Consider the following 12218-nt stretch of genomic DNA (forward strand, 5'->3'; position numbering starts at 1 on the left):
GATGGTACAAACTAATGTGCTTTTAGCAAGATTGAGATATTGTGAGCATGTGGTTGTTGCTGCCTAACCATCACTGAGTTAATCAGCTGACAGTTTCTGCTCTCTGGGCAGGACATACAAGCCCCAGACAGCTAGTTACAATTTCCATTTATTGAGACACATCACAGCACAGACAGGGGAGGGGGACGTAGGTAGATTCAGGGAGGGGGTGGTCTGGTGGGAGATGGGAGACCACTTCTGACTTTATACTCCCTCAGCCTGACCTGAGCCCACAGCAGACGGGCAGAAGAGGTGAGAGAAGCCAAGATGGCCTGGGGAAATCCAACCTCCTCTCTGTGGTCAAAATATCATCCCCGAATCATCCAAACACATCCCGCAAACTGGTGGCCTTAACCACCCCTCCCATCCTGTTGCAGAACCAAGGAGAAACCTGGGTAGATTTGAGCCCTTCCCAAAATGCAGATCCCATGAGCGGTCTGGCATGCCTGTACCCTGGGTCAGTGGTCCTGGGGCTATTCCTGCTCCTAAGGATGGGGAGTGGGGAGAGAAGTGCAGGGGCCCCAGCTTGCAAGACAGCAGCTAATACCTCCGGCTGGACGTCTTGACCGTGGTGGTCTTCCGCAGGATGGAGGTGCCCCCAGAGACAGGCCCTCCCTTGACAGTGCTGTAGCCTGCGTTTGTGCTGAATCTGCCCTTGCTGGCCCCCCCACCCCCACCCAGGGAGATGCCACCCCCGAAGCCAGCCGCGCCGCCTCCGCACACAGTGGTGGAGTTGCCCGTCACCGCTGCAAGAGAAAGGGTCTGGGTGAGGCAGGGCAGCCGTGTCAGGAGAGGATCCAGGGCTTCCCAACATCAGTGAGTGATGGGAATGAACTCAGACAGTGGTGCCCTGGGAAACCAGGCTCAGGGGGCTCATTCTCTGGGACCCCTGAACCTGTCTCCAGGGCTCAAGGACAGATTGAACAGACTAAGAAGAGGACTGGGGCCGGGCCCAGGGCGGCAAAATACTCACAAATGCTGACAGCACTGGGACATTCTCCAGACATCCTGGGGGAAACAGACAGGCAAGGTGAAGGATCAGTGGTCCCAGGAGCCCAGGTAAAAACCCTCTCTCTCCCTCTCATTGTCTTTACAATAAATCAACTCAGTGGGCCTTGAGACTCTCAGGAGCGGGGGCCGCGTGACAAAACTAAGGAACCAAAACTTGGCCCAGGGCTGCCCTGGGCCAGGCACCCTTCCGCCAGCTCCTAAAGCCAGTGTAGCAGAGAAAGCAGAGATTCAGTAGGCCAGGCAGCTCCATCCTTCTTCTGCCCTCTCCTCCCTCCACACTTGGGCCATAAGCAGCAGCCCCTGCTCCTATGGGATGGGAAACAAAACCCACTCCACAACAGAGCTGCCCATTTTCTGGCTAAGGTGACTTTCTCTGCATCTCATGTCTTCCACAAGAACAGAGATGATGAATTCTTTTTTTTCTAAGCTTCTGCCAGGGTCAGAATCTGGTGTTGGAAAAGAAAACCCTGTCCCCTGTTGGCCTGCCAGACACCGTCAGGATTACTGACAGTAGTGCCAGCCAAGGAGACACACAGTGAGGCCCTGAACAGAAGCAGGAGAGTCTCAGGTGATGAGTTACGAGCCCAGTTCCACGGTTGCTCCCTCACCCTCCTCCCCTTGACACAAGAACCAACTACATGGGATCTCCCACAGGGCAGGGCCGGGAGCCCTCAGAATCAGGACAGGGAAGGTGGGGGGCACCCACCTGCTCTCCTCACTCTCCAGCAGCTTGCGGTAGGTGGCGATCTCCACATCCAGGGCCAGCTTGACGTTCATGAGCGCCTGGTAGTCACGCAGCAGCCGGGCCAGGTCCTCCTTGGCCTGATTCAGGGCAGCATCCAGGTCCCCAAGTTTCTTCTGAGCATCTTTTAATGCCAGCTCCCCACGCTGTTCCGCATCTGCGATGGCAGTCTGCAGCTGCTGGCACTGCCCAGGGCGTGAGAGGTATTGGACACACCCTCCAGGGTCATTGCATCCATCTCTCTGCCCTTAAACTAGACATCACCATCCCCAGCTCCCCTGACTGCCGCCCCAACCAACTGAGAATGAAGGAAAAGAGAAATATTCCTCTGAGAGAGGAGGTGATACTATACAAACAAGACCATATAGCCCCACTGGGAAAGTTCTTACTGAAGTCTAATCTTAAGACCCTCCTGGGGGCTTTCCTGGTGGTTCAGTGGTTAAGAGTCTGCCTTGCAATGCAGAGGACATGGATTTGATCCCCGGTCTAGGAAAATCACATGTGCTGAGCAACAACTAAGCCCATGTGCCACAACTACCGAGTCCAAGCACTCCAGAATCCATGCTCCACGACAAGAGAAGCCACGGCAATGAGAAGCCTGTGCACCGCAATGAAGAGTAGTCCCTGCTCACTACAACTAGAGAAAGCCCGAATGCAGCAACAAAGACCCACCACAGTCAAAAAACAAAAGAAAGAAAGAAATCCTTAAAAAAAAAACAAAAACCTTCCTGCTGCAACTCACCCCAGCACAAAAGAGATAAAATAAATCATACAAGCTCACCATTAACCAAATGCTTCACTATGCTCTTAGGAGGAGCCCATGCCTTAGATGGAGTCAGCAACTGTGACCTGGACTCTTGAATGCTCAGACTCCTGCTCTGACCTTCTGGAGATGGGATCAATCTTCTTCGAGGGGGCTACTCTACCACTAATATGCTGTGTGATCTTGGGCAAGTCCCTGTCCCTCTCTGAGCCTCAGTTTCCTCTCCTGTAAGAGGAGCTTCTTGATCTTATTGGTCCAGCATTTAAGCATATCCCATCCATGGGGAGAAGAACAGGCCTTACCCCTGAGCACACCTCTGCCAACACTCAGGCCCCCCACCAGAGGTTCACCTGCTTCTTGATTGCATCTGCCTCCCCCTGCAGCCTCTGCACAGTGCGGGTGAGCTCAGCGATCTCATTCTTGGTGTCCCTCAGGTTGTCCCCATGCTTCCCAGCGGTCACCTGCAGTTCCTCATACTGGAGACCAAAGAAATGGCAGTGAGCTGTCAAATCGTTCCAGGCCCACCTGGGTAACTGCTGGCCCCTGGACCCACCCTCACGGCTGGATGAGTAGGCTGGATGTGTCTGGCCCCAGCCTCCGAGGAGCCCAGGGGCCCAGGCCTCTCACCAAGGGGGAAGGTCCGGGTGCAGGCCCAACCCACACCCCTGAGCCAGCCATTCTCTCACCTTGGTCTGGTACCAGGACTCAGCCTCAGCCCTGCTCCTCTGGGCAATCTGCTCATATTGGGCCTTCACCTCAGCGATGATGCTGTCCAGGTCAAGGTTGCGGTTGTTGTCCATGGAGAGGATGACACTGGTGTCAGACACGTGAGTCTGCACTTGGCTCAGCTCCTGCAGAAAGAGATGTAGCTGTCTCCAGCACCAGGCCAGAGGAGCAGGGGGTAGGGGAGTGATTTTGGCATCAGGAGGCTGTGCTCCCGCCCCTCCAGGATCCACCCTAAAAGGAATCTATGGTTGCCAGCAGAGCTTCAGTCTTTCCAGCTGGAAACGGGGGTCCCAGTTGAATAGACCTCTTTCTTGGTATGGATTTTCAGGCTTCCAAGAGCCTAAAGAAGGAAGGAGTACACTCTAGCTGTTGCCAGGCCCTGAGCCAGCAGGCTCACCTTTAATCCTCAGAACCCCTGGGAGGCAGGCAGGGCCACAGCTGGCCCACAGAAGGTTGTGCTGTGCTGTGCTAAGTCTCTTCAGTCGTGTCCAACTCTTTGCGACCCCATGGACTATAGCCCACCATGCCTCTCTGTCCATGGGATTCTCCAGGCAAGAATACTGGAGTGGGTTTCCATTTCCTCCTCCAGGGTATCTTCCCAACCCAGGGATCAAACCCACATCCCCTGCGTGTCTGCATTAGCAGTGGGTTCTTTACCACTAGCACCACCTGGAAGCCCATATATATATACATATATGTGTGTGTATAATCAAATCACTTCGCTGTATAACTGAAACCAACACAATATTGTAAATCAACTATATTTCAATTTAAAAATAAGAAAGAAAGGACTACCAAAGCCAAAACTGGTATCTGTATAGACACAGATTTAGATGTTCAAATTAGACTGGCTTTTAAAAGGTGGAATGGGTTGGAGGTGGGTGCCAGGCAGAAAGACACAAGCTTTGAAGACAGACAAAGCTAAGTTTGAATGCCAGTCTGACATTCACAAGCCATGGTACTGAGGTCCCCACTAAGCCTTACAAGGCCTCAGTCTCTTCTTCTGTAAAATGGCCATGATAATACCTTCAAAATGTAGTTGATCTGAGGATTCAGATTCATACATGACCCATGGTGGGTGCTCAGTAAAATGCATTATTTGCCCAGCCTTCTCCAAAGTTCAGTCCATATGCCCATGAATCATGTGCCACAGATAAAATCATTGTCACAATCGTGCATTGCCAGCATCATCTTGCAGCATCACTCATCACGCTCCCCGGCTCAGGGTCCCTCTACAGCCCCATGCCAGAGTGTGGTCCTGAGGAAAATTAACTTGGAATTTTTCAGACAAGAGGCAAACACTATCTACCAAACACCACCAAAAGTGGATAAGGATGTTCTTGCTAGGACTAGAGGATAAAAAGGGCAGGCTTTCCAAAGAAAGAGCTAATGCAAGTGGAGAGGGAAGAACTCTGTGGAGTTAAGGTGTGAGCTTTTTATCTATGCATGGGGAAAGGAGCCAGAGAGATGAAGTGATGGCATTGAAGCAAGGGCTGGATCCCACAAGGACCCCCCAGGCCAGAGGGAAGCCACAAGTTAACTTTCCTGCCCTGTATGACATGCCAGGGATTGGTGGTTGGCCTTCTGAATTTCCTTAAGATCTGGCTTGACCAAAACCAGACCATAAAATCGATTACCGAGTGCTGTGTTAGCCATCGCAGCTGGTATGCAAGCAAGGGAACGACTGCTCTGGTCTTCACTCTTACCTCCCAAGGAGGCACCGGAAGTGACCCTGGCTTGGTCACTTGGTCAGCTCACCTTCCTTGTTCACCTCCTCACCTCATTCTCCCACATACTTGATGCCTGGTTCACCTGCTGCTCCCCAAACACAAGCAGATTCTACTTGCCCCTTCTTTAGAAGTCCCACCCTTCCTTCAAAATCCAAAATGCTTTCTCCTCTGAAACTCTCCCAGCCCTCCCAGGGAGAGTCAGCCGCAGCCTGTCCCATGCACCTCACCTGTCCCAACATGGCTCTCAACATATCATACGGAAACCTGCAAAGGCAAACTGTCCTTCCATGGTTCTGCAGAAGGTACTTAACAATATGCGGCAAATGGACAGGAAACAGCAAAGGAAAGGAAAGCTTTTTGAGACACTAGAAAAGCCAATTCCTTCCCATTGAGAGAAAAGGGCCTGGGCCCCCTTGACCTGTTCTAAAAGAGAGACCATCCTAAGAGAAGAGAATGAGTAAATCCCAGATGGTGAATGACCATCAGTGATCCCAGTAAAGAAAAAGCTAGGGAGACACCTAAGAAATCAGCAGTATGACATAGAACACTCCCCCACAAGCTCATCCTGAAGGACACACAGAGATGTTTGAAGGAGAGCAGCACAGCCAAGGATGAACATGCAGAGTTCATCCTTGGGGAAATGCAAAGGTCAGTGGATAGCAGCCTTTAGATAAGCTCTAGGCAAGAAGAACAAGAAGGCACATTGGGCTAACCCTACAGACAACCCAGGCAAAGCCAACAACTCTACTCCTACATCGTTTGCTCTTTCCTATCAAGGGAAACAGTCATCAAACTGAAAAGGACAGGATGCTTGGGAGGAAATGGAAGCCAAGACAGATACTGAGAGTGAGAAAGGCCTTGGCCTTGTTGACAACATCAGTGGTCCAGGCCAGAGGAGCAAATACTAGGACCTCATGGCCATGGCTAAGGAAACAAATACCCCCTGAGATCCGTGAGAAATATGGACAGTAGAAGAGATTCCAGAACCTGAGACATGGAAACGTCCTCATTTTCAAAGGGGAGAGATTTAGACTTTTCCAAGTTAAACTTGACATAAATCTCCCATGAGCCTCTAGAATGAACTCTAAACTGTGTGTGAAAGGCATGGACCCAACAAGACAGCCCTAAGGAAAAATCAAGCCACACAGATTCTCCTTTATGCCTGCATTACCAAACTAATAAGGATGCCATGAATGCTGTTTGACCAAGACTCTTTTGCTTTTTTTTTTTTTTTTGGAAGACATCTTTTTTCCTTCTCTTTGGAAATGCTTTTACCTTAGTCTCCAAAGCCCCTTTGTTTCCTGGAATCCCTCCTAAATTCTGTGATTTATCTGCTACACACACCTCACCTCCTGCTCTAACTTGAAATTTCAATCCACACTCTCTACCCGTCTCAAATCCTCCATCCTTTGCTCTGTTATAAACTGGGCAATAAGGAAAACAGTATAACAGTCCAAGGATGAAGTTTTAGTTCTATAACTCCCTCTAGCTAGCTATGAGAGCATGGGCAACTTACTCAGAGCCTCAGGGTCCAAGACTATAAAATGGAGACAATAACAGTACCTATATTACGGAGTTGTTGAGGGGATTATATAAAAAACTTAGCCCAGTTCCTGGCCCATCATAAGCACATAAGACATGGATGCTAGTATTGATTAAGGGTCCAGGTGCTATATTCTATCAATGAGGTCGCACTACTGAATTCTGATCAGACTTCCAGGAGGAATCCCCAAAACTGTATGTGAATCTAAGTATCCCTGTCCATTGGCTATCTCACCTCTTCATAGAGATGCCTCAGGAAGTCTATCTCCCCCATCAGGTGGTCCACCATGCCATGCAGATCCATTCGGCCCACATATGCGGCATCTACATCCTGGGGGAGAGAGAGAGAAGGGCAGTGGGCTCAGCCCCCAGGATTCTTGCCCCTCTCCAAGTCAGCCCAGCACCCTGGCAGATAAAGACCACCTGCCCCCACTCCCTGCCACCCTGCTCACCTTCTTGAGGACCACAAACTCGTTCTCTGCGGCAGTGCGCTTGTTGATTTCATCCTCATACCTGTTACACAAGGAAGACTCAGCCCAGTTCACCTTTTAAGACACTGAACCTAGTTGGCTCTAAGGAGTCCCTAATAGGGATTTTGGATGGCCAAAAACACCTTTGGGGAGAAGTTCTGTACTGCAGCCAACCAATGGAGAAACTGGGATACAGTCTTTAAATAATCCACCCACCCTCTTTGAGAAAGTGAACACAGTATTTGTGCAATAATATGGCAACAGAGAGCAGCCATGTCTTTGAATCAGAGCCCTTGGGAGGCTTTATGGGAACAGGCGAAGATGTGTCAACAGTGGTTAACCTTTGCATTCACTTTCTACAACAGGATGTCATTGAAAATGCCAACTTCTGTCCAGCTGCTTTTGCTGAGACTTTTAAGATCTTAAAATTGCCAGTGTCAAGCAGTGGGGAAAGTTATAAAAGTTTATACCTTAAACTCATAAATATACAGCTGAACCAATCATAATATGTGAATTTGCGTAGTACATTACTTGCATCTTGATTCAAATAAACTGTATTTTTAAAATTTATGACACTTATGGAACAAGGGCAAATTTAATCATTGATTAGATAGTTGATGATACTGAGGATTACTGTTTTAAAAGATTTAGGTGTTCTTATGGCACTGTGTTTGTATATTATTAAGTGAAGTTACACAAATGAACTCTATGAATACATCCAGTAAAAATGCTTGTGAGTGAAATGACTTGATGAATGAGATTTGCTTCAAGACAATAAGGGAAGAGGGGAAGGAAGTGAGTAGGGGTAAAGACAAAACAAGACTGGCTGTGAGTTGGTAATTATAAAAGCTGGGTAATGAGACCATAAAGGTTCATTAAGCTTTTCTCCCTATCTTATAATAATTTTTAAAATTATTACACACTGTGACAACCCTCCAGGAGGCCATGGGTCCAGAGCCTGAGCCCCCATGGAAACAGCTCTGTCTGAGCACCCACCCAACTGGGTCCTAGGACCCAGGAACGGGGTGTCCCTCTCTTGGGAGATTCCCCATGCTGCCCCTCCCCATCCACATATGGCCACAGCTGGTCCAGCCCTCCTCACTTGGTCTTGAAGTCCTCAGCAAGATCCTGCACATTCCTCAACTCCGAGTCCAGCCTCCCCCGCTCACTCTGGAGGTTGTCCAGCTTCCCCCGCAGGTTGTTGATGAAGTGCTCGAAGAGGGGCTCCAGATTGTTCCTGGTGACGCCCGATTTCTGACCCTGCTCCTGCAGCAGCGCCCACTTGGTCTCCAGCACCTTGTTCTGCTGCTCCAGGAACCGCACCTGAGCCAGAACAAGAAGGGTGGGCTGGGGCCTCCCCCAGCCCCAGGAGGGACCAGGACCAGGCTCATCGTCACCATCCGTCCTGACCAGGACACAGCACGGGGCAGTGCAGGGTCTATGCCTTGCTTTGGGGAGGAGTTCCTGAGGGAAACATCTTTGCTGAAAAAGACAGTTCGATCCAATGACAAGGATTCTTAAAAGGTCCAGTTCGGTCATTTACTGGTTGGTGACAGTCAAGTCACTTCTCCCTGGATCTCCTCTTCTCATTATCCTGGGTAAATCAGACTAAATCAATGTTTCTGAACCCTAATTCTGCATTAAGATCAAAAAATTCAAATGCAGATACATCTATAGTTTAAGTGTGTATATATATGTACATATACAAATATACCTACAAAGAGGGAAAAAGAAAGCAAAAGTGACAAAATGCCAAAAACTGGTAAATCTGAGTGAAAAGAAATATAGGAATATATTGTACTATTATTGAGTCTTTTCTGAAAACTTGACATGTTTTGAGTTTTTAAAATACGGATGTCCAGCCCTATCTCTATAGACTTAGAAGGGTGCTCATGGTGTGAGTTTAATGGGCCCCCAGGGGGAGTCTCTGCCCAACCAGGCTTCTAAGACACCAGACACGGACAAACTGTCAGGCCCCCAGGTCCCAGGCCGTGATTCTGAGAGCCTGAGAGGGGTTTGCTTCTTTGACCTCTGGGACAGTCCCACAGAAGAACCAAAAGTCCGTCGGGGAGACGGTGAGGGGTTGAGCGAAATAGCTTGCCTCATCCTTTGCCATCCGGTCTCTCCGGATCCCACCTCCACAGCACCCCAGGCCCATGGTTCCATGGCCCCAAGGCACCATGCAGGTGTACCTGCCAGGAGCAGTGACCTCTTAAAGCCATGAACTTGAGTCCCGGGCCCACCACTGCCTCCAGGTGATCCTGGGCAAATCACTTCGTCTCTCCAGACCTCGATTTTCTCTTTTTAAAAATAGACTCACTGTCACCTGGACTGACTTCTCATGAAACACTGTGGGTATCATATGGGAAAGAGGGCATCAGGCTCCTTTGGAAACCCACAGATCACTGAACCAGGGTATGGTCATCCACCAGGATTCTTCTCATCATGGTCCTACTGGCTGGGGGCCTTGGGGTAGTGGTAGATAGCGCAGCAAAGTGGACCTGGAAACGCTTGCCTCATTGGCCTGGGGGCCAGAGAAGGAGTCAGAACACCCCTGATCTGAGGCAGATCAAACTGCATATCCCTGAGTCATGGTGACCTGTGACCACTAAACTCATGTCCACCCCACACTGAGCTTCTTGGCTGGAACAGGAAGGAAGAATTGGAGAAGCCAAAAGGAGACTTCCTCTAGAACTCCCACCGCTGCACTGTGTCCTGATAACATTTTTGTCCTTAGAACTCCTCCAAAACCAACAGAACAGGCAACACATGGGGTTCTTGGGGACTTGACACTCAAGCCAGTTTTCCCAGTTAAAAAATGACAGGAAGCAGGAAGGGCCACCCCACTAAGAGGAATAACAAGGACAATCCACTATTTAATCGTACTATAAGGCTGCTGTGTAACCCCGTTAATGATGACTGCAACACCATCAAGCTGGGCTGGGCCAAAAGGCCTCGTGAGAGCAACTCAAGAGTCATCATCACTTGCAAAGAAAGACCATCCAGCCACTCGGGTCCAAGCATCCCAGAAGGGCTTCAAAAGTCACTCCATCCATCCCCGCCCCAGTACACATGGGTTGCAACAGCCTCCGCCCACCCTCTCTCAGGGTGCACTCCCTGACCCCTTCCTGCCTCCTTCCACCTGGGCCCACCTTGTCGATGAAGGAGGCGAACTTGTTATTAAGGGTCTTGATCTGCTCCCGCTCCTCCGTGCGCACCCGCTGGATCTCCGGGTCGATCTCCACGTGGAGGGGGGTCAACAGGCTTTGGTTGACGGTGACCTGCTGGATGCCGCCAGGAGGACAGACGGGCCCCAGCATCGGCCTGCAAGCCCCCAGGCCCATGTAGGCCCCACCGCCAAGGCCGAAGCCTCCCAGCACCCGCCCCGCTGAGGCCCCTCCAGCCACGCTGACCGAGATGCTCTTGCTGCCCCCCAAGTTATAGAGGCTCTGGCTCCCAAAGCCACCCATGCTGGGGCCACAGCGGGGCCCCCCGCCTCTGCCACTGTTCCGGGACACAGTCACCGAGCTGAAGCTGGTGCGGGCCTGGGAACCACCCCCGCCACTGGCTGAGCTGGAGCTGAAGGCCCCTTTGGTGGAGTATGTCTGCCGAGACACGGAGGATCTCATCGCTGCAGCAGGGCCAGAGCAGACAGGAGAGCTGGGAGGGAGCACAGTGAGCTGCTGGGCCACTGATGGGCTTTTTATCTTTTCCCAACTGGGCTGGCTCCTGGATTCCACAGACACTCCTGCCCCATCGCCCCAGGAAGAGAGGGAGGGGCCCTGAGGACCGGGGGTGTTCCTTTCCCACTGCGGGAGGGAGGGGCTGCTCCGAGTTATCACCTGAGCTCCAGAGCTGGGGCTGAGCCGACTGTCTGGGGCCGGATGCCACCTCCTTCTCCCCCGCTGGGGTGCTCCTGACTTGGAACAGGATGATACGGGCTCCCAGGGCCACCCCCACCCAGTGGCAGACTGGTCTCCTCCCACCCAGCCCTGGTAGCCGCTCTGAGTCAGTGGGGCTCTGTTCTGGGGTTGGTCCCAGGCCCCTGTGGTAAGCAAAGGCCCCAGGGCCCAGGCTGTGCGGGTGGTAGGGGCGGAAGCATTGGGCAATGGGCTGTGGAGAGGGTGCCCAGGCCTGCTCCAGTCCCGCTGTCACAGCCCACAGCCTCAGCGCCTTCTGGCAGGTCCAAACTGGGGACACAGGTGCCAGTCTGGGTTGGGGGTAGCCAGTTCTTTTGTTGTACGCTGGCAGACTGTCTGCCCGGTAGAGAGCCTATGCTGGGCAGAGGGGACACAGGACAGAGACGGTCCCTGCCTGACTCAGAGGCCTGGGCACTAAATAATGAGGAAGAAGGGCCAAAGCCAGGAGATGAAGGAGGCAAAGACTGGGGGTTTCAACAGCCACCTGAGTCCCCCTTGGCAGCATTCCCCAGAAGGGCCCAGCCATTTGGGAAGGAGCTGAAAGTGGGTGGACACACCCCACTCTGGCTGGACATAGTACAGATTCAAAAAGCGTCAGAAGTTCCCTGGTTGCCCTTAGTTAAGACTCCATGCTTCTACTACAGGGGAAACAGGTTCAATCCCTGGTCAGGGAACTAAAATCCTACATGCTGCAAGATACAGCTGAAAAAAAATAAGATGTCTCCAACAAAAGCCCCAAGAAGCCTATAGATACCCCCAACATCCCATCTTCCCAGCCACAGAGCCCAGGATCTCGATCCAGAAGGCTGGAGGGCTCCTCAAATCACTTCACAGAGTCTCGTCTGTGCCTACCACCTCGGGCTGCTGGGACCAAACACATCCCTGAGGAAGGACCTGGAGACGTAATGTTAGCCAGGTGTTAGGACAGGGGAGTGGTGAGGATGTGCCACTGATTGCCCATCTCAACCCTCAGCAAGGAAGTGGTCCCAGAAGGAGACTTGCCCGAAGAAAGGAGCAGGGACAGCTCTTGCTGGGGTCCCCACACAGCTGCCAGGGCCAGGGTTGGGGTGGGAGAGGACAAGGGACCACCCCTACTGTCCCAGGAAACAGGCAGAGAGCAGGTCCCCTGGCCCAGAGGAGGCTGTGGGATGGTTTCTAGGCAGCTGGGAGGCTGTAGTGGCTCCCAGTTGCCTGAAGGAGTTGAATCCAGCCTCCCAGGGCTTCTCTGGTGGCTCAGATGGTAAAGAATCTGCCTGCAATGCAGAAGACCCGTGT

At 51.7% G+C, this 12218-nt stretch overlaps 1 protein-coding gene across 1 annotated transcript; it reads right to left on the reverse strand.

Annotated features, from left to right (window-relative positions):
* Positions 1 to 299: 299 nt before the first annotated feature.
* On the reverse strand, positions 300 to 10652 carry KRT79 (keratin 79). The gene is made up of 9 exons (XM_005907004.3): positions 10176 to 10652; positions 8126 to 8346; positions 7006 to 7066; positions 6789 to 6884; positions 3242 to 3406; positions 2906 to 3031; positions 1757 to 1977; positions 1013 to 1047; positions 300 to 785 (listed from the first exon to the last, which is right to left on the reverse strand). The coding sequence occupies exons 1-9, from the start codon at positions 10650 to 10652 to the stop codon at positions 580 to 582; spliced, it is 1608 nt and encodes a 535-aa protein (XP_005907066.2). The 3' UTR covers positions 300 to 579.
* Positions 10653 to 12218: the final 1566 nt, after the last annotated feature.

This window comes from Bos mutus, chromosome 5, assembly GCF_027580195.1.
Source record: "Bos mutus isolate GX-2022 chromosome 5, NWIPB_WYAK_1.1, whole genome shotgun sequence".
NCBI lineage: Eukaryota > Metazoa > Chordata > Mammalia > Artiodactyla > Bovidae > Bos > Bos mutus.

What these genes read in the sequence shown, in the direction of transcription:
- KRT79 (XM_005907004.3), bottom strand. Translation starts at nt 10,652, where the DNA reads ATGAGATCCTCCGTGTCTCGGCAGACATACTCCACCAAAGGGGCCTTC. An exon ending in TCGCCTCCTTCATCGACAAG is followed by an intron (nt 8,347 to 10,175) that starts GTGGGCCCAGGT and finishes GTTCTGGCTCAG; the next exon opens with GTGCGGTTCCTGGAGCAGCA. An exon ending in TCCCAGTGCTGTCAGCATTT is followed by an intron (nt 786 to 1,012) that starts GTGAGTATTTTG and finishes TTTCTCTTGCAG; the next exon opens with CGGTGACGGGCAACTCCACC.